This window comes from Cricetulus griseus, chromosome 7, assembly GCF_003668045.3.
Source record: "Cricetulus griseus strain 17A/GY chromosome 7, alternate assembly CriGri-PICRH-1.0, whole genome shotgun sequence".
Classification (NCBI taxonomy): domain Eukaryota; kingdom Metazoa; phylum Chordata; class Mammalia; order Rodentia; family Cricetidae; genus Cricetulus; species Cricetulus griseus.
In genome coordinates, this window is record NC_048600.1 from 34,820,384 (window position 1) to 34,843,179 (window position 22,796).

The window sequence follows — 22,796 nt, forward strand, 5'->3', positions numbered from 1 at the left end:
CCACAGCTACCTTATTAGGTAGATACAGTAGGTGAGTATTGAATGTGCAGAACTGTCATTTGCTTTATCTGTGAATGAGACAGTCTGGAAAGTTCTGACTACAAAGGCTGATTAGCTGACTAGTTGGTGACATGGACAGTTTGCAATATTGCAAGTCCAAAGCCAAATTACCTTGAGCCATTTTTAGCCCACTTAGGAGTCATTTACTGCTTTCCTGTATATATGACCTAGTATCTTTGTGGCCATTAGTTAAGTCATTTGGAATGTGCATACAAAGCAATGGCTTCTAGCAGTAAAAAGGCTTAGAATGCCATCACATAGTGTCTGAACCCTATGACTGAGCTATTCTGTGACTGCCCACCTGATGTTTCCACCAACATATTTGAAGAATGTCTTGATTTATGATTTCCTTTGTTCTTTTATTTAAAAGCTTCATGAGAGATGGAGAGATGGCTCAAAGGTTAAGAGCACTGATGGTTCTTGCAGAGATCCTGAGCTTTTGCAGAGGTCCTGAGTTCAATTCCCAGCAACCACATGGTGGCTCACAACCATCTATAATAAGATTTGGTGCCCTCTTCTGGCCTGCAGGAACACTTGCAGGCAAAACACTATAGACATAATGAATGAATGAATGAAATCTTTAAGAAAGGAAAGTAGAACAAAAAAATAAAAGCTCCATGAAACTGTTTCCATGTTGAAAATGGAATTTAGAGTCACCTGAATCTGTGTTCCTGGGGCATGGTCACATGGTCTCATATGTGACTCCAGAATAAAGCTCTTTTCTTCCCTATGAAGTGAAAGCTGTATTTTTGAACCAACAAGTTGAATATATTTATTTTGTGCTTCATCATCATAAAATTGACACTCTAAATTTTTACTAAGTAAATATGTAATGAAAGATTTATCTTAATAGCTCCAGGGACCATTGACTTTTTGAGGCTCTTGGCTGTTTGTCATGGGAAACCACTTGTTAAAGTGTTTGCTGCAGGAAACTTTCCAAACTGTGTCAGCAGATTGATTTACTCTGTGACCTTGGGTGCCACACACCTCCCGGGTCTACTTCTGATTAATTTATATGTTTTAAATAGCTCTGCAGAGGGCCTCAGAAATCAGAACATAGCTAAAAGCCATCAACGGCATATAAAGGTTGCTATTGAAATAATAGGAAAATGTTACTAACAGTTAACTTTAAAATACAAAGCAGCATCTAGTTGGGTTTTTGTTGTTTCTTTTTCTTTCTTTCTTCTTCTTTTTTTTTTTTTTTTTTTTGGTTTTTTTTGAGACAGGGTTTCTCTGTAGCTTTGGAGCCTATCCTGGCACTCGCTCTGGAGACCAGGCTGGCCTCGAACTCACAGAGATCTGCCTGCCTCTGCCTCCCGAGTGCTGGGATTAAAGGCGTGTGCCAAGAACGCCCGGCTCCTTTTTTTTTTTTTTTTTTTTTTTTTTTAAATGTGTATTCGGCTCCTCAGGAAGAGTCTCTCCCCTTGACTCTTGTCTCCAGTCTGATTTGTGGTTACCTATTGCCACCAACAAATTACCCTGAAACTTGGCCGTGTGAAGCACAGGGGTCTGGGTACATCATTGCTGGGTTCTCCTGCCGCAGACTCTCTCCTAAGGCTCTAGTTAAGGCTGAAAGCTCAGTAATGGACTTCTCTCTTCCTGGTTCACACACATGGGCATTGGCAAGGTTCACTTCTTTCTGGGATGTTGGCCAGGCTCTTCCTTCTGTTCCTTGCCATGTTGGCCACTCCATCGGGCAGGTTACTATATGACAGCTTTTGTTTTGTTTTCTTCTGAGACAAAATCTCTCTGTGTAGCCCCTGGCTGACCTGGAATGTGTCTCTGCCTTCTGAGCACTGGGATTAAAGGCATGCACCACTGTACCAGCTTGATGTGACAGCTTTTGACTATGGAGCAAGAGAAGGAGAGATGAAGATCATAGTCTTCTTCCAGCCTGTATCTCAAGGGACATATTGTTAACTACATTCTGTTTATTGGAAGCAGGTGCAGTCCATACTCAAGGTTACAAAGGATGTGAATGTTATCAGGCAATACCTTTGGGGACCACCTTGGTCTTTCTATCACACACAGTAAGGGCTGAATGCATGAGTTGAATCCTTCAGTAGAGCTTGCTCTCTGCCCTGTACAGTGAGGTTCGCACCAGAGTCCCAGCCACTCCTTGCTTTCAGTGAGCTCAAGTTGGTTGTGGTTGTATTTAACAGCCATTGATACAGATCAAGGACTAAATGGGTTAGCATGCAGGTATCCTTTGTTCTGAAGGTTTGGTGACTTTATAATAAGTTATATTCTTGAAATTTGTCAACAATACATACTAATTTTTCTCACCACCCCCACATAAAGGTTGAGGTGATAGATAAGTTAATTTGTTTGATTGTGGTAATTATTTCACCATTTGTATGTATAACAACTGTGTGTGTGCTTGTGTGTGTGTGCACGTGTGGTTTTTTTGTTTGTTTGTTTGTTTGTTTGTTTTGTCAGTTCTACCTTATTTAAACTGGAAAAAATAAAATTCCCATGTCCACTCTCACAGTATGCTGATACCCAATTCACACTGCCTTTGAATTTTTAGCATTGATATTTTTCTTTCCTTTTTTTGCCTTTCACATTGATGTACTCATTTCAAGATTTCAAGACATTATTCCTGGCACCACATCTCCCACCAGATAGCCAGAGCTTTGAACGCCAAGTTTTATAATTAAAATTCTGTTGCATTTCCCCAAAACAGCACAAATGGTGCCATTAAGCCTGGAAGAAAAGATTCGTAAGCACTTTACCTAGTAATTTAAATATAACACTCTGGCAGCATCGGTTTAGGGTATTTTCAATTCCAATTAGAACACTATTACTGAACATTAATATCTCTGCACTGTGTTCCATTGTGGTCTCTGGTTCATATTGGATGTCTAGCTTTTAAACAAACAGCTTGGGTACATGGCCATAGCAACCCACGTGGCTTCCTGTGGCCCTTGGGAATCACCAGGTCTCCAGCATAATTGGTGTAAGTCAAAATTCTCTAGACAGTGACAGGAAAATGGTATGTTTGGACATCACCTTATCAAAATGACCTACTTAATTTAAGAAAAATGTTGTTTCCACTTGCTTGGTAGCCTGGATGCCTTCACTGAAAGATTTTCTATTACCCCTCTCCCACTTTTTTTTCCTTAGAAAAGGAAAAGGAATGGAAAGGCCCATTCTACTTTATCCAAGGCGCAGACCCCCAATTTGGGCTGATGAAGGCCTGGTCCACTGGGGATTGTGACAATGGCGGTGATGAGTGGGAGCAGGAGATCCGTCTCACTGAGAAAGCTGTTGAGGCCATCAACAAGCTGAGCCCCAAACCCAAATTCTTTGTTCTTTGTGGCGACCTCATCCATGCCATGCCAGGTAAGCCTTGGGTTGTCATGGGGGACCTTTTCTTCTTTAGATAATCCTGACCAGATATAGGCAGGAAAAGTAGATATTTCCTCTGAAGATATCTCTGCTTGCTATTGTTCTTACTCTTCAAGGTGGTTGTGGTATCACTGTATATCAGGAAATGCATGCTCACTTTATATTTAGAACTTGGTGGGATTAATCACAGTAATTAGGCCCAGTGACAATTCTGTTGATCCAAGCTTGGTAGGAAAACACACCCCCTATGTCACCTTGCTACATTTCTAAGGACAGACATTACAATGTCTAAACACCACTTCTGTAATTTGTAACTCTAATCTGTAACAGTAATATGGTCCCTTCTTGAGTTGTCTCTCTTTTTAAATTCTTATTTTATGTGTATGGGTGTTTTGCCTTCATGTATGTATGTGCATCATGTGTGAGGTACCTTCCCCAAACCAGAAGAGGCATCAGAGCCTCTCAAACTGGAGTGCCAGACTTTTGTGAGCTACCATGTGGGTGCTAGGAATTGAACCTAGATCCTTTGCAAGAGCAGCAAGTACTCTTAACCACAGAGCCATCTGTCTAACCCTACTCTCTTTGCACACTTTTATTTTTCCCATGTGTGTTGTTTGCTTTCATGTAGCTGGATCTAAGGGCTTAGAAGTTGTCATCTGAATTTGATTTCTCCATCTCTTCGCTATGCTGTCCTCTCAGTCGACTTCATTTGCAGCCAGGCTCTCTAATAGTGGCTATAAACCTAGGGAGTTATAGGTTTACAGAACTCCCAACAGAAACAAAGTGATCTATTTTGGATGGTCCAGTCAGAGTCACAGGCCATGTTTACCTGACTCACACGGGCTCAAAGCTAAATTGTGAGGTTAGCCTTGTGATCTGAAGAGTGGAGTGGTTTCCCTGAAGAAAAGTCCGATGCTGGTCCTTGAGCATCCCTGCTCATGTGGCCTTCTGTTTTTCCATGAGTTCTGATCCTTTCGACTGCTTTGCTCACAGGACGAGAAGGGGAGGGCAGGAGGAAAGAGGGAAGAAGCAAGTGAGGATGGGTCAGGAGGAAGAAGTGCTTGGATGTTTCTGCAACTCTCTTCCTTTTCTGGGACACCCTCACTCAATATCCTTCTGTCTCAGACAGGGCCTCAGCCCAGTGATCAAATATAAGAAGTGAAAGTGGCCCTTCCCATCAGAGAGGCAGAGTTAGCTTCCATGGCCTCTTCCCCTTCCCTGCCCCTGTCTCTGCACTGGAAGAGAAGTGACTTGAAGACCAGGATAGGAATCATGAGCGTGCCTGAGAGATCTGCATTCATCTAACGTTAATTCACTCTAACCGCTCCACAAGCTGATGCGCTTTGCAAAAAGCTAGACACACTTTGGTGATCAGAACCCCCGCTCCTACTGTCCAGCCACCAGTGTGTCCAAAGCTAAGGCCAGAGTGAAGATGCAATAGAAAGGGGGCAGTTGGGACTGTTTTCCTTAACATTCACGGAGAACAACAAGCAGGGAAAATTCTCAGGAGTGTCCTTGTCTCTGTTCACTTGTGTCTTACACAAAGTCATGCATGTGGCCATGTCGACATTGATGACTCCTCCAGGCAGAACCCATGGATAGCAGCTGTAGAAACTTCTGGATTGGGCCTGTAAAAACATTATAGGAAAAGGGAACAGAAGCCAGTCACCTCAGTTAGAACCCAGGAGCCTGGGCCACCAGCTCCCTGCCCACTTGTGATGGAGTAGGTGGGATACCTTGGTCTCTCTGTTTTTGAGTCAAGAACCCACAGAAAACAGCAAGAACCTGGGCCTGGGGCTACATAGTAGAAAGGAAACAGAGCTGAGCGAGGAGAGACCCAGACCCGGTAACAACTTTGGAGTCCCTGGATCCAGACACATGGCATGGAGACAGCAGCACCCTACCTGTACAACAGAGGTGACTACCTGGGCAGCTCTACACAGAAATACATTTGTGAAAATAGTCCTTTGTTTTGTAGTGAAGTTGAATACTAGCCACTCATAAACTTAACCCTTTTTGATAACTTATCCAAAGGACACTGCCATTAAGATACTACAATGTGGAAGTAGCTATAGGCTTAGATTCTGACACACTAAGGCAAACTAAGGTGATGGGTTCACTGACCCAGAACATTATTGCTGTTTCTAAATGGTCTATGTTGCAGTTAGCTAGTGTCCTGGGAGTAATAGGGCCCCATGAGCCATCAGCTTGGTACTGTTGCTCGGGACCACATGTGGGCAAAGGTCTGCTTCTATTGACCCTTGAACATAGATACAACATTAGCATTTTTCTGTTCAGTAGCTTCAGGATATCATGAGGCTCTTTAGAATTATATAACATGTTCTCGTGGATGTTTACCAACTTGTTCTGAATTATGTTAATATATTCAGTCACATTTCAAAATCAAATGTAAAATAAAAGCCTTTCTTGCAATTACATTGCTTCTTAAGTAGAATATACTGAACACAAATAAATGAAAAGATACATTTTTATGATTAGCCCTGACTGTTGGTCAGAAGATCTTAAAATATGAGCCTGCAAATTTCTGAACATACACATATTATCCAAGGTGACTGGATCAGAACTCATAATCTCCTCTGAAGATTTGGGCTGTTTGAGGGATTTTAGCTGAGCCAGATAGAGGACTTTAACTGTTTTGAATATTTTGTCTGAGATTAAACAGAATGTTTTAAAGCTAGTTACAATTTTTTAATATGCAGTAAGTTGCTTCGCTCATTTAGCACACACACCATGGCTGACTAGAAAAGTAATTATTTGCTTTGACTGCTTAGCACATTGTTAATGACCAAATGCATATATTAATAAGCAAATAAAATCAGAAAGCATGCTTTTAATTCTAACGTAAATAGTATCTTGGGTCAAGTGGATATTAACTCAAAATGAAGCAGAAGAACTTTCCAAATAATGAAATTTTTAGTGAAAATAATAATATCCTTTTTCATTATAACTATCCATTGTAACATTCATTCATCCATAGATATTCGCTGAGTGCAGAGTAAGTGCCAATTACAGCACTGATCTCTGTGGTTATAATAGTGGAAATGAGAGACCAAGGCCTTTTGCAGAGCTGAGAGTTGACAGGAGATAGATGCATAGGTGGTGGGAGGAGTCATTGTGCCAAGCCTCCACCTTGGTTTTGGACAAGTATGTCTTCATTTTACAGGTGCCTTTGTGTTTTTTTATTTTCTAATATAGCTTCTCTGTGAGATTAGCCACATTAAAAGTGGCAAATTAAGATCTTGTACATGTTACTGAGACTATTGATTTCTAGTCCTTTAGCTCTCAAGCCCAGGGTGACTTTTGTAGGCTCTGCTGACATTGAGTCATCGACCCACTGAAAGTGTCCCCAGGAGCCTTGTTAGACTCCAGCAGTTCCATGTGGATGACCAATCGGAATGCAATGGAATAATTTCGGAATGAGATTCCAGTGAGCCTCTTGAGTGTTACTGGCACATATGTTTATCCCTGTGTATTTGGACTGCTGTAACTCCATGAAATGGACAACACAGATCCATTCTTCCCTTATATAAAATGTCCTGGAAGAGTTCTTGTATGTTACCTCTGCCTGAGCAACTGTGACATGCTTGAGTTTCTAGTAAGTGTTAGCCCCAGGAGCCTCTGTTCTACAAAGGGCAAGCCTGCGAGCAAGGCTGTGCTCACATCGTTCATCTTCTGCTGAAACAGTGCACACTCACTCAGACAGATCTGGAGGTACAAAGTACAATATGAGTCTTCTGGGCTATGCTCCTCAGAAGCTGCATGCATTTCTTGGCTTGTTGTGCATCTTCAAAGCCTGCAGTCCTGTGGCTTTTCTCTGGCCTCTGCTCCAGCCTCTGGGATTCTCCTTCCCCATCAAACTGGCCTTCCTCCCTCCACCCCTCCCTTCCTCTCTCCCTCCCTCCCTCTGGTACAGATCTGTGTGATTACACTGGGCCTGCCCGATGACCTAGAGTAATCTCTCCATCTGCAGAGTCTCCTTTGCCATGGAAGATAAGGTACCTAACAAAGTACTGGGAGTTACCATGTGTACATCTCAGAGCGGGCTTTATTCAGGCCACCACAATGACTTGTGATGAGGGAAATTCAGGGTCTCTAATGGCTAGTGTCAGCACTGAGGTTCTGTGCAGCCAGCTCAGGAGACATAACAGCAACACAAAAAAGATGGAATAGTTACACAGTTTCTATTTTTTTGCTAGCAGGGTAACTGGCCCTGAGCAAGGAAGTACCTTCTCCCAAGGCCTGGTAGTCTACATGTGGTGGACTCTCTACCTTTCTAGACCTCCTGCACGTCCCACTGTAAGTGTTACTGTTAAAGAATGTGGTTTTGAAAATGACCAGGGCCTTCTGGAAATGGAGCATCACTGCCCCAAGCAGATCTGGCATGTCTTTATGAAATCACCAGATGCATCTTACAGATAGTAAGGCTTGACATGCATAGGCTTACCAGACTAGGGTGCATAGGCCCAGTGTGTTCTGCTTTTCATGCATTTTGTATAATACTGTGTGCCTGCCAGGAACCAGGAGAATTCCCTTCAAGTGTTATCAATGATGGCATTTAAGCAAGACAACCATCACTCCTTTATGTGTCTGCTCCATTGCAGAGGACATGCTTTAAGTGTGTAAATTTTTACATCTTAAATACTCCGAGTAACTAGAGCAGGATGCTGTCTCCTATGAAAAAATGCCCACAGCAGCATGTTAGCAAAGTGCCTTGGAAAACAGGCACACCCATTTTCTTTAACTGGATTTGTACCTAGACAGTCAGGACTGTTTTTTTTTTGTTTGTTTGTTTGTTTGGATGACACACATGCACAAAACTTTATCTATCATTCCAACACTCAAGAGGCTCTAAAAATTAAGGCTGTTTTCCTTAGATTTGAATTTATTTGACTGGTAGCAAAACTCCCCTACATTGGCAGTTCCTAGTCTTTAATGGGATACTTGCACATTTGTTAGTAGAAAATTCCTGGGCTGTAGTGAGTTTTTCTCAGGCTCTTGCTTTGTTAGTATATATTCTGTCCTCTCTTCCCTTCTAAAGTTTGCCAAAATCCAGTTTTAAACAAGATCTAGTCCAGAAGGTTATGCATAAGAATTTATGGATTTGCAGAATAAGTGCTTACAACTTACAAAAACACTTCATCAGTAGAAACAAAGGCTTCCTTTTTATTGTGTGAGTCCCCAAATTAATTTCTATATATCTTTCCCATGGCAAACACATATTAATTTCAAGGTTTAAATGGTCCTTAAGGGTTGTATTTTTTGGGATCATTTCTGTTGGGACCAAAGGGCCTCAGTGTGAAACTGGAACTGACTCCAGAGATGACTGGAACAAGTTGTAGGAGAGGGTATGCACAAGTGAGAATAAACCACTTAGGTGGAAAAGTCTTCAAGGTAGAAAAGGGCTGGCTGGACTTAGCAGAAATGGCTAGAGAGGGCCACTAAGGGGCCAGGTATTGAAGAATGGGTGTTAACATGGGAATGTGAATTAGAGATGCTGATAAATGAGATCATGTTTTTCCTTCTGGTAGAAGGCCTAAACAGACCAGAAAAGCAAATGTTCTTCTGGCTTGGTAGCCTTCATCTTAAATTGGGTGCAAAGGGATGGGCTAAAGTCCAGCTAAAAGTTGTCACCACCCAATAAACATCCAGACATTTCCCCCCACTTGGCAGCTTCTGCTTCTATGAAGAATGAGTAAGTTGGGAAAGGAAGGCATTGAGCAAAGGTGGAATGTATTGGTGTGCTGGGCTTCAGGCAAGGAATAGAGCCATTTGTCTTTCTGTTGGTTACACAGTCTAGGAGGTTGATGTTCATTTTTCTCAGGCCAGGCAGACAAACAAAATGAACAAAATTCTGGTACAAGACAGACTCTGATAAGCAAAGCCTCAGAGGCATAATTTTAAAGCCAAAGCCAGGATTAAGGCTCTGGCCAGCAAGGGGCCTTATCTTAGCTCCACAACATCATGAAGTTCACCTTCCCCAAAGCTTAGTCCCAGAGGGAAGTGTGCATGTGAAGGGTGTGTCAGTTATTGACTGCTGGACATAGGGAGGGACTTTATGTCAGATGTGCTTGTGTTTGCTTTCAGGGATCTTAGCAAGTGGCTGCACATGGTAGGTACCCTACTATAAATTTCTACAACAGATGAAATTTAATTTGACAAATCCATACTCAGTGTCTATTCTGTACCAGACTGTGCTCTAGATGTTTCTGCTGCCAGTGAATGAAATGAGTGAACCTGTGTGTTACCTGGAAGTAAAGGATAATTATAGAGAGAGACATAGTATTCTCCCCCCCCCACCCTCCTACCCTCCCTACCCATGCACACACACAATTTATTCTCAGGGGATTTAAGCTAGAATAGATCTGGGTCTTTTATTCATTTTCTAAATTGTGCAAGCTGTCTTTTCAAAGACTGAAATCTTTGTGTAGAATCAGCCATGACTCCCTTCCCCAAGTTCTTGACATGGAGTTACTGTTGTTCCATGTATGTATATGTGCAACAGCCTTTTCTGAAGTGTGAACACAGTCACACTGGCACATTGTTCTGTGGTTCATGTCTTCCCTTTCCAAGTGTCTGAACAATCCTTCTGTGTTGATATATGCAGACTGTGTCATACTTCAGGTTCTCGGATGGGAGTTTCCCAGTTGTCAGTCTTCCCTCCTGGTCATACCTGTGGAGATAATCTCCCTGAGATAATTGAGGGTGGGAGGTCCTCTAAATAGTGCTACCCAAGATCCCCAGCTATGCTCCTTTGCCTTCAGTGTGCCTTCCTTCCCCAGCCTCTCCACTTTGTGCTTCCATGGGGACAGGACTGACCAGCACTTTCTTCCATGCGATCCCTTTTAGGTAACCCATAGCCTCGGTCCCTGTGACACAGGTGGTTAAGCTGCTGTGCTGCACAGCACATCTCAGAAAGTTTCCATTGCCTGGAAGCCCTTGTGTCCATCATGAAGTGGACCTGCTCACTCAGTTACTTCACACACTCATTCCCTCCTCTCTGTAATTAGCCTTGCATTTTTAAGTGTCTACTCCAAGAAATGCCAAGATTTAAAGACAATTTACAGTACAGCTTCATATACAGAGACAGAAAGGGATTTATTTGCATGCAAGGGTGTGATGCCTCCGTCAAAACATCACCAGGCTTGGGGATGGGGAATGAGCGGGGCTGTCTCCACTCAGTTTCATGCCAAGAAGCAACCAGAGAGCAATCAGCTCAGCCCCTTAGTTCTCTCACTCCTTCACTTCCATTATGAGCCCCATGGAAGCATCGGAGCAATCAGGGACAATGCTTCCCTTCTGCTACGGCTGATTAAAAGAGGTTTGCACTAATTTACCTAATATTACTAATTAACAGAACATGGGGCCTCAGTTGCATGACTGTTTCTGATTAGGTGTGTGATTATACTCCTACCCCTGCCATCATCTGCTACATGTGCAGATGACTGCTGGAATGGTGTCAGCTCTCTGTTCCCTGACAGGACATCTTAATCCTGCTTGTGCCTGGGACTCTTTTGGTAGATAGGCACAGCCCCTGGACCGCATCACACAGTAATGTTTTTAAACACAGAATTTCTGGTGAAACCAATTAATATTGAAATACAATCATCAAAGTGCTATGGCATGATACGATTGGGTGGTACGCATGCTTCTTTGCTGGTGAGTCATCTGACATCCGACAGCGTGGTTATTGACAGTGTCATCTGTGTAGTTTCCGACACTAAAGTCAGAGTCCTTGCTGCTGCCGCAAGGGAAGGGGTGCTATATCAGCACGCCTGCAGTACCTGTGGTCCAGATTAAGAGCCTGTATCCCCCCACATAGGAGCACGCTCCTCTTGCTCTCTCAGAGCTGTCTGTTTATAGTGACGATGTGAACACTATACTTGGCCAAAGTACAAACTCAGTGGAGAAACTTTACTTTTAGTTAAAGCTTTCTTAATTGCAGCTAGAAAGAGATGGACATTTGATTATTTGATTAAACGAAATGACTGGAGGTGATAGTAGGGACTAAGCTGCCTTTTGATTAGGGACACACATATGCAAGTCTTCCAGGTTCTTTATCTCTGGCTGCAGCATTGAGATAAAAACAAAACAAAAATGGACAAAAACCCACCAGTTGAAAGAAACTTCCCAAGTTCGTGATACATTGAGAAGGCCTAAAAGAAAGGAAGCCCACTTGGAAATGATAAGTAAGAGACAAAAGTCAGGCCAAAGGCAAACAGGGACTTATGTAATAAGTCAAGGTTTTCTCTACATACTCTAACACAGGTCCAAAATAGGGCCTCTTCCTTCCTTCCTTCCTTCCTTCCTTCCTTCCTTCCTTCCTTCCTGCCTGCCTGCCTGCCTGCCTGCCTGCCTGCCTGCCTTCCTTCCTTCCTTCCTTTTTTCTCTTTCTTTCTTTCTTTCTTTCTTTCTTTCTTTCTTTCTTTCTTTCTTTCTCTCTTTTCTTCTTTCTTTTCATCAGCATCATTGGTAAGGATTTATTTTTCCTTTTTAAATTCTTTTAATTGAGCTATACATTTTCCCACTCCCCTCTCTCCTTTCACCCTGCCCCCCCCCCCCAAGCTCCCAATTTACTCAGGAGATCTTGTCTTTTCCCCCTTCCTAGGCAGATCAATGTATGTCTCTCTTTGGGTCCTCTTTGTTATCCAAGTTCTCTGGGGTTGTGGTCTGTAGTCTGGTTGTCCTTTGCTTATCCACTTATGAGTGAGTATATATTGTATTTGTCTTTCTGGGTCTGGGTTACCTCACTCAGGATGGCATTCTTTAGTTCTGTCCATTTGCCTGAAAATTTCAGGATGTCATTGTTTTTTACCACTGAGTTTTTTCCATTGTGTAAATGTAGCACATTTTTCTTATCCATTCTTGGTTGAAGGGCATCTAGGTTGTTTCCAGGTTCTGGCTATTACGAATAATGCTGCTATGAACATAGTTGAGCAAATGGGGCCAGTTTCTTAACCTGAATAGTTCATCCATAAGTAGGATTTTGAAAACTCAAAACCTGGGTGGAGTTCAGAGAATATTCCTTAAGGAATTAGGTGGGGTCCTTAGTTTTCAGCAAATCTTAAGGGCTTCTGAGACTTAATTTTAATGTGTCAACTTCGCTGGGCTTAGGGATGCCCAAGTGGTTGTTAAATCAGCATTTCTGCTTCTGTCTACAAGGTTCTAAAAGTGATAGGCATTTGAGTCTGGATTGAGGATTGGCCTGACCCCACCAGTGTAGACAGGTGGCATTCAATGCAGAGGCCACTGTAAAACAAAGAAGGACCAGTTTTCCTCTTCTTTGAGCTGAGACTTCACTCCTTGCATGTGAACTGCTCCTAGGCCTCAGGCTGGCAGTTCACACCACCAGCCTCAAAGGCAACTGGGTATAATTTCTTGGCCTCAGTAAACATGAGCCAGTCCCCATAATGAACCTGCACTCATAATATTCCGTGTAACTTCTGTTTGTCTCTGGAGAACCCTGACACATACCTAGCTCTGTGACTCAGAGTGATGGAAGCTCCCAAGATCCTAGGAGCAGATATGCTTGTAATCTGGTTCCTGATGTCTGCTCCCTCCTGGGGACCCTTGACTCACAGCAGACCATGCCTGGAAGCCTTTAGGCAAGAGCAGGTGGCAGGCTGCTCAGAAGTGCCAGACCATCTCTGCCCTCACACCCTTCCTTGGGATTTTTATTTTTTGAGGCAATGGATGGAAACATCCAAAACCTGAAGAAGCCCTGGCACAGCAACATGAAATAGACAAAGCTAATGCCTGCTAGCTTCCACTTAGCTAACTGGAGTATTTACATTTTTCCTGGGCTGTTTCTACTCTCATTTTCTGGAATTAGAACATTCCACCTCTTTCATTGGCCTATTTTCTGCAGCTAAATGAGGTACTAAAAGGGAACATGATCCTGAAGGAGTTCAATTATCAGGTAATTGGTCAAGTGATCCGAATGGGAAATGAGCAAAATAATGAGAAGCTAGAAAATGGAAGTTTAACTGCAAAGCTGCTGAGGGGTGTATTTCTCAGACTCCCAAGATTTATAGGCTCTCCTATATGTTTTGGATTCTGTGTTCACCTTATGCTTCCTTAGTTCACCAGAAAGCCACTGCAGGTTCTGTTTACTGTTTATTGTTTGATTTCTAAAAAACTTCATTATTCATTTACTGTCTTACTATAGAGAATTACTACTGTTGTAATCTGTCAATATATTTGTGAAGAAATTTTGTGGTGCAGATCTCTGTAAACTCAACCACCCAGGAGACTGAGGCAAGAGGATTGCAAATCCAGGGTTTTCTTAGGCTACTGAGTGAGTGTCAGCCTAGCCCGAGCAACTTAGTGAGGTTCCATCTCAAGAGTCAAAAGAGGCATGTGACTCTGAGAAGCTATGAACTTGCTTGGCTCTGTGGCCCAGGGCTAGTCCAGGTTGGTGGGAGGGGAGAAGGGACTCTGTGTCAATCAGTGGTAACTGGAATTTCTTTGTGGACAATTAGCCTTTCTCAGTCTTCTACTTTCTGTTTTCAGAAGCACACGAGAGCACATTTGATAGCACACTAAAGCCCCTCGGTGTGTCAGCCAGTTACATCTTATTAATTGTGTCTCTTCCACTGGCTAATGGTATAGATGAACAGTGAACAGCTAGGGGTGCCTGGGTGCTGTAGCTTTTAGATGCAAAATTAAATGAATCTTATCTAATAACATGTATAATTTGAAAACTGGTAGAACCTGATTAAGCTTGATCTGTTAGCAGCGTGGGTCGAGTCACCACATGAGTCATGTTTATGCCTGCAAAGTTGGAGATCAGTGAATTGACATACCTCAAGTAATTAGTAGAAGATAATGAAAGCATTAGAAATGGGAAGGGTTATGGCTTCATAAATTTTCTGAGACTAAATGAAAGCAAATGTGTCCAATCAAAGGGGTAAATCACTCCCTCGAGTCCCAGCTGTGTTAGATTGTGTAGCCATGTCGGCACTCCTCTGGGGATGCAGTTCCTGTGACAGAGGCCCTTTCCTGAGAAGTGCCTCTGGCCCCTGTAGTCACAGCTAGTCCCTTATGGCTGGCTCTTGAAGTCATTATCATATTTACTCATTTGCTTTTCCAGTTGGTAACAGCAGATACCCTCGTGTGGCTAGCACTGTTTTAGCAAGAAGCAGGCAGCATGTCTGCGCATAGGAGATGTATAGGCTGGGCAGGAACAGTGGCACTAAGCATGGGGATTCATGATGAAAAACCAGGTATAGTAGATATTACTGTTTGTCTGTGAACAGAATCCCTGCCCCTGCTGCTGGGCTCGTATATTAGGTCTTGTGGTAACCAGGTGAGCCCCCCTCTGCACATCTATAGATCAGTTAAAAGAGCATAGCTGTGAAGTCACATGGCTAATATTCAAGTCCTGGCTGACTGCTTACCTGCAAGGTAAGTTACTTATTTCCTCCTTAGCTGTCGAAAGAGGGGACTGTACCAACTTCATGCTTCTCACAAGAATCCAGTGAGATAATCTGTAAGAGGTTCCAGAACACTGCTTGGAATTTAGTGCCCTCTAGTACCTACAGTTACTGCTGTTTTATTTTTATGGGGATTTTTGTTTTAGATTTATTTTATATCACATGTGAGTGTTTTGCCACCATATATGTTTTTGTACTACATATGCCTGCTACCAACAGAGACCAGAAGAGGGCAGTAGATCCTCTAGAACTGGAGTTACAGATGGTTATGACTCACCATGTGGGTGCTGGGAACCAACTCAGGTCCTCTACAGGAGCAACGAATGCTCTTAACCACTGAGCCATCTCCCCTATTTTATTCCATTTTATCCGTTTATTAAAATCCATTGCTTTAGCATACGATCATCACCATAATCTGCAATACAATATTCTGATAGCCCCAAAGGACAGCCTGTGTTCATCTACCCTATCTCCAACCCCACACATCTGCCAGGCCACTCCCATCTGTAGATTTGCCTGTTCTGAATGTTTAAGATAACTGAAATCACACAATAGGAAGGCACAGCTTCTTTCACTTAGCATAGTGTTTCCTTGACTCATCTATGTTGTTACTTTTGCTGAATAAATACTTGCTTTTTGAATGTGCCACATTTAATACTATATTAAAACTACATTTTTATTGTCTTGTGAGGTAAATCCTGGTAGATGTTGAACAAAATGATAATGTTAAGGAAACAATTTGATACTTTTTAACCCATTCCTAAATAATATCTCTAATGCCCCAAGAAATCAAATTCCTCATCTCCTTTGTGTTACACGTCCCTTACCAAAGAAGGAAAAGGTGGGAGGGAGCTTTTGTTTTGTTTTTGTTCTTTGTTTTTTGAAACAGGGTCTTATAAATCTCATTGGCTCCAGACTTACTAGGTACCTGAGGATGACCTTGAACTTCCTCCTCTCTCTCCCTCTTGAGTGCTGTAATTACAGGCATGTGCTACCATGCCCAGTTTTATGCATTGCATACTTGGAGCATTCTACCAGCTGAGTTACATTCCCAGCCCAGACAGGTTATTATTGGAGTGAGAAGGATAAAATAAGACCCCAGGGCACTCGGTAGAAGAAAGGTCCTAGTTCCCGAAGCTGCTGCCTACAGGTGGCTCTAGACCAAAGCTCAAAGAGTTGAGCATCTGCTTCCTATGGGACTTGACATCTTGTTTCATGTCTGAAAATGAAGCCCAAACACCCAGGATCTAGAAGTAAGCTTGCTACTTTGAGTTAGGGCAGTTACTCAGTTCTCAAATGTTTCCTAAATCGTCATTTAGTCATTTCAGAGAATGCAATTTTCTCTGATTGATTCCTTGTCCCAAAACTTAAGTGGCCACCAGAATTTGGGAAGGACTCGTTATGGATGTCCCTGGTATTGTGACTGGGATGGGAGGTGCCTCTCACAGGTTCCTGTGTTAGAACATGGGTCTCTAGCTCACAGTGTTGTGTGAATTTGTGGGCTGTTGGGACTGTGGTTTAATGTGCAGAGGTGGCTTGCTGGGTGCCAGCCATGAAAGTGGTGTCTGCTTCTGGCTCTGATCCTCCTAGGGTCTCCTCCATGTGTATCTGTGGAAGAAGCCATTGCTACAAGCTCCCACTGCTTATGACCAGTCCACTCCAACCTCCACCCTTTCCCCACCATGGTGGACTGTGGAGCACACCGACCTCCTCTCCTCTAAGCTATTCCTGTCGGATACTCTTCAGAGCCAGGATGAGACCTGAGTGATACACATGGCGGTGGAGCGATAATGAGGGAGCTGCACTGTTAGAAAGTGGGGCCTTTGTCTTTCTGCAAAGGTGTGGAAGCCGTTGACTCACCCCGCACAACACCACTTGATAGTTAGTTTGTGGCTTTTTGGCTACACCTCAGCTAAGTAACCACGGCTTGGACTTTCTGTCACTGTGCCCACCTGGTGAGTTACAGATGAGTTTTTCATTTACTGACCTCCACTGGTCAGAGCCTTCATGGAAACAGGTAAAGTAGGAAAGACTTGCATTTCTTCCTGAAATTGATGACAGCCTGTCTGAGATGTCCTTTTGGATCTAGACCACCAACTGCAAAATGATCTCTCCTTCCATCTACACCAGTGCAGAGCCTTGTGGTAAAAATAGAAAGGATGTGTTGCTGCGATCTGGGCCACCCTGGCAGCCCTTGGCCACATGGGCATTGCCGAGGTTAGGTAATAGGAAGATACCGGGTGGGGAGTTGCTGCTCTTTGTTTAACAGACTGGGACAACAGTACTCAAAGTTGGCACATTTAAAATCTTCACTTATCGGTAAATTAAAATCAGTCCCCAGAGTCCCCGGTCTAGGGCTCTCTAAACACTTGTCACATGGTGCCTGGATTGGCGGCACTTGTGATGAAAAGCAGTTGGGTCATTGTCTGTGCCTTGTGTACCTTGCCACAACCCTAACATAAAAAAACAAAAAACAAACAAACAAACAAAAAAAAACCCTGACCACATCGTTTGTAACAGTCCCAGGCTCCAGTGAGGACAGATGTGACCGTCTCCCGCTACAGCATTGCCATCCTAAACTCTTTGTTCATTTTGAGACATGCAGCATCATTTTCACCTCTGAAAGACAAATTTAGCAGTCAATCTTTGTTGTTGTTAGAGACATTTATAGTGGACATTTTTCCATGATTTCTACATCTGAAGAGTCTCTTTCTAGATGTAGTCTGGAGGGAAGCAGAAGCCACATGCTGGGTTGGCAGCGAGGTGTCCTGATAGCTCTTGGGCATCCCTCAACCAAGACATTGCTCAGACCTGTGACTGTCTTAGCCAGCCAGATCCACCTGAACTGTATTCAAATCCTGTATAAGGGTGGTGAAGGAGAGGCAGGCTTCACCCTGATCATGGAGGTGATCACTGGGGCTATTCCAGGATCACTGGGGCCAGGATCAGCATTTGGCATGCACCCCAGCAGTGTCAATGGGACAAGCTAGGGCCCTGTGCCCAGGCATATTTCTTCCTTGGAACAGTTTTCATATGGCTGAAGGGATGGGAGGACTACCTCTGCCCTCATGACTTTAACTTGGCTCTCAGCTTTACACTCATACCTGGTATCACTTTGATAAATCATTTCTCTGTGTGAATTGGCCAGAGACAATACCATAGAGCCTAACCAATAGGAACGACCAGCCATGTCTCTGTTCACATCCGAAACTGTCTTGTGGGGCCAGCTCCTGCTCCCACACTTGCTGCTATGGTCAGTTGCCTGTCCCAGCAAGCTCACACACCTCTTAGTCTCCTGTCTGGTGGTAGACATGCTGCCACACCCTGTACCACAGAGGTACATCGTTTTTTGTCCTCACCTAGTATCATTTTACAGAGCCCAGATATATGGGCTCTCTACCAGTACATGGCAAGTCTTCTACCACTGAGCCACAGCCCAGTGGGCTTTTTGCTTCACAAATAAGCTGTGTTTCCTCCCTGCCTAGCCTGTACCAAGACCTTCTGGATTGCCGGGCTGCAGGGGAATGAGGGATGTTCCTCATTTACCAGACAAGTCCCACTGAAAGCTCCACTGTTTGCCTTTTCTATCACATTTATAAAGGTGGGGCCCAGAGCACTGGCCACACTATTGTCCTCACCTGCTGGGTTGGCAATCACCTCCATAAATTGTCATCATCCTGCCAGGAATGAAGATATTCTAAACTGACACTTGATGTCCCTCCCTTTGACCTCCAGACTATTAAAACAGGGGCCCTAAAAAAAATTGTGATTCTCTGTGAGCTGGGTGGTGGTGGCGAATCCCAGCACTCGGGAGGCAGAGGCAGGCAGGTCTCTGTGAATGTGAGGCTAGCCTGGTCTACATAGTGAGTTCTAGGACAGGTTCCAAAACTACACAGAGAAACCCTGTCTTGAAAAATAAACAAACAAACAAACACAAAAAATGGGGTTCTCTGGGAAGTTCTTGGGGAGAAGTTCTGGTACTAGCGAGAAACGGAGCTTGTTCCCACTGACAACTTGTCAGACCACTCTATAGGGAAAACTGGAACCCAGTAGTGATGGACAGGACCACACCTTGGCCACACTGGTTAGCTATGCATATTTCTTGCCTTGTATGAACCTAAATCTCACAGTAGGACCCTGAAGATGGACTTGGGGTTGGGAGTGGGATAATGGACCATTTGCTTCTCTTCCCAGTGTGGCCATATTGAAGGAATCTCCTTTCTCTGCTTTCAGAGCTACCTCTCTGTTTAATTGGTCCTATTGAGGACAGACTGCCAAGCCCAGCACATTAGGATCGAAGAGCTCAGAAACAAAACAAAGTTAACAACGGTGCCTCCATGAGAGGCATGCTGTGGATCAAAACTGCAACATGAATGCCTCATAGTACTGACTGAAGGAAAGTGGAAAGCAGTTTTCTTTATCCATGGATGGGTGGAAGGATTAGCCGAAATGATGACTGGGAGACACATAGCACAATATTTAGCAGGCAGTGAGCGCTGGCCACAGCTGTGGATTTTCTTCCTCTCCAGCCTGGAGGCTTCTTCCCTTTGTCTCTGTTAGGTTTAGGGTGGACAGGTGGGGACTAAGAAGTTTATTTGAAGGGTTGTTAATGACATGGACTGGCAGCCAGGGCGACAGTACAATGAGAGCTTCGAAGAGAGATCAGGCCTACACCAAAGACAAACAGCATGGCAGGGTCTCTGAAGAGAATTAAGTCATGGCAGAAGAGAGGGCCTCTTCTTATAACTTTTGAGGATTACCCCTAATCCTTCACAGAAGGAGCCTGCAGCCAGGCTCTGCTTCCCAGGCAGGAGAAAGGGAAGTGGGAAGGAAACCAGATGTACCTCAATGAAAATTCACTTCCCAGGTGAGATGCCATGGCACCTGTGAGGCTGCTAGATAGGAGCACCAGGAGAGGGTCTGGGAGACTCCCTGTCAGTATTTGTCAGAGGAGAGCTGTGGCAAGATTCAAGTATTACATTCTTAATGGTTTCTGAGTACTGACCACAGTAGTTGAGAATATTTGGTATTCAAAGCATAGAGACTTTTTGGGCACAAATGGGCCTAAAGCTGAGTGTCATTTAGGACCGACTGCCATGCATAGTTTCTGGGACTTTATCTGCAAACCAGGGTCCACATCTCTGGGTTGTCAGAAGACTCTGTGGGATTGCATGTTACAGGACCTGGCATATACATGAGTAGCAGTAGTAATGGGGTGATGTCATTGTTTCCCTCTATCCTCATTTGACACCCTGCTTGATCATATGCTGTAGGAAATAGGTATGAGGGATAAAAAGGATCTTTAATATCTCTTTGTCCCTATAACTCATATTCCAGATATCCCAAAGTTTGCATGAAGAAACAGTGCCAAGGAAGCTGCCCTGTGAAACACTGGATGTAAGTCACCTAAATGACTTGTGTTGTGAGTCCTCTGCTCTGTATTTTGAGCTGTCCCAGCTATCGGCAAATCCATCTGGGAAAGCCTTCAGCCATATGCTCTGATGAACTGCCAACTTCTGTAAACAATTACAGTGTTTGCTTCTGACGTCATCTGACGGTGTGTGATTGGGACATCATTTGACAGTGTGTGATGGGGACTGGCGTCACCTGAGAGTGTGTGATAGGTACTGATGTACAGATTATCTTCCAGGAAGAAAGCCTGTCAAGTATACAAACTGTCGTTCATGATACCCATGCCAGAGAGGCCCAGCCTGAAAGGGAGGGTGTGGCCAGGTGGAGAGCCCTCATGTAGCTCAGTTGTCTTTCCTCAGCAGTTTCCTCAGTGCAGACAGGAAATGTGTGAGTGGGATGGATCCATGTGTAAGTCTGAGGCTCTGTCTATAAAATCCCTGACACTGAAAGGAAAGGCAGCAGGTCATCCAGCTGTGTGGGCTTTTGTTTCCCAGTGTAGTAAGGTCTGTACAATTACAAAGTAGGCAACTGTGTAAGCAGACGGCATTATGGTGTGCCCTTCCTCTCGAGGTTGAACTTTGGAATCCCTTCCTGCTCCAAATCCAGTGACTCTCTAGCCTGCTAGGAACCACTATGGTTTATGGCTGAAAGGGACATGGAGGCAGGTGACTGCTCTTGATGGAAATGGCAGAGCTCTTCAGTAACTCTTCTTATAGTTTGTTGTGATATATGCTTTTTAGAACATTGAACCAAAAATGCTAGCTGTGAGCCAAGAAAGATAATGGGGTGCCTGAGTTGAGGTCTTTGAGTTGTACCAGAGGAGTTTAAGATAAACCCTACACTTGCCTGAGCACCTCGTGTGTCCTCACAGTTGTGAAGATCCTGGGATGTTGATTCCGCTTGTATACACAGTGTCACATTGCTTTCAGGTGACCCATGCCTAGCCATGAACTGTAACAATCCAGGTGACTTGCATGTCTAGTTCTCTCTGAATGTTGTGTGAAACCTGCTGCTCTGCATCAAGTGCAGACAGGTAGAAAGAAGTTGGAAGACATTAGGTATGATACTGGTTAAACATGAAAAAAAAAAAAAAAGCAAAATCTTTTTGTATTTGGCTGCATCTGTGCTTACTAAACCCGTAGCTACAAGGGGCTGACAGTATGCCATCCAACCTGGACTTTTTACCACAATATCCCAAGCATGTCTTCTAAATTTGCTGAGTGTGTGTTATCTGTTTGCCTATAAAATGAGTGAACTGATGCTGTTATATTGGCCATAACCTTCTCAAAAGCATTTATATGTATTTCCAGATAAAGTTTACATTGAAGTTCTGTGAGAGGTCACACTGGAACAATGCTACTGAGGAATGCATTTCTATCACTGGGGTCGAATTCAGGAGAATAACATAATGTTAAGGTAGAAGTAACTAACACAGCATTGCAATAGGTTACAAAAAAGGAAATTAATCATAAGCTCAGATTGTGACACAGTTTGCTTAAGGAGACATCACTCTGCTCTCAGTCTTTGGGTTGTAAATCTGGAAGACAGGAGAGCCTGGGGTTGGATCTGCCACACGGGCAGAGATTGGCTATGATTTTCCATGCATTCTGCATGGTTTCTTCCTTGCTCTTCAATTGTTTACCTGGTGGGATAGCCTCAAGTAGCTGATTCCTGGAGTTTAATAAATCCAATGTGCTCAGAACTGACACAGGTTGATTTATTCCCCAGTTGGACGGTAGCTTTGTGAACAGAAGGCAGTTAGCAAGGATGAAGTAGGAGCTGTCAAGATCCAACAGAGTTTGTTTTGGGAATTTTGTTTATTAACCTCAGCCACTCATTAAACCCTGGCCAGGGTCAGGTGCAGGGTTCTGTCAATCAGTATTGAAAAGACTTTCAAACAGCCAAAGAATGCTGCTCACCACAATCTAGCTAGTCTGATGTTCTTGTAATATACTGTCTTGAAGTACACACTCTTGCTTAGACAGTGGCTGAAGTTCTCCTGTACTCCCTTTGTGTCTGATCTTGTACATAGAAGTTGATGTGCCGAGAGAGAACTGTGTATTCAGGCAGAGCAAAGCTATGCTTTAGGGCTTAGTCTTTTGGGGGTGTGGGCAATGAGGAGCCTGCATTTAAACTCTGCCACCTGTATTTTGCCTTTAATAATCTAGGACACTTTATCTCCACTATTATTATTTTATTGTTACTGAGTTGCCTTAATTAACAGGTCCTTCAGATTTTACTATGGAGGAATTGTCTACATTCTTTAAATTTTTTTAAACATTTCAGCATATTAGAAAACCGGAAAAGCATAAAGAACACCAAAAATAGTTCAGAGATTAATGAATACACATGTATCTACCAGCCAGCTTAAGAAATAAAACATCAATTCTGTTGAATCCTCCTGTGTGCCAGTTTCAGTTAAGGATTAAGGACATGTGACAGAAAATCCAAGTAACATTGGCATATGTAAGAGAACAGTTTATTTTCCCTCAGGTAGTAAGGAGTTTAGAGGCAGCTATT

The 22,796-nt window shown here is 43.5% G+C and overlaps 1 protein-coding gene across 2 annotated transcripts in view; it reads left to right on the forward strand.

The window, feature by feature from the left end:
• Cpped1 (calcineurin like phosphoesterase domain containing 1) overlaps nucleotides 1-22,796 on the forward strand; it is a 112,557-nt gene that overhangs the window by 16,874 nt on the left and 72,887 nt on the right. For both annotated transcript variants that reach the window (XM_035447664.1, XM_027424769.2), the window contains exon 2: nucleotides 3,187-3,405. In XM_035447664.1, coding sequence (XP_035303555.1) covers nucleotides 3,187-3,405 — 219 coding nt within the window. The remainder of the gene's footprint in view (nucleotides 1-3,186; nucleotides 3,406-22,796) is intronic.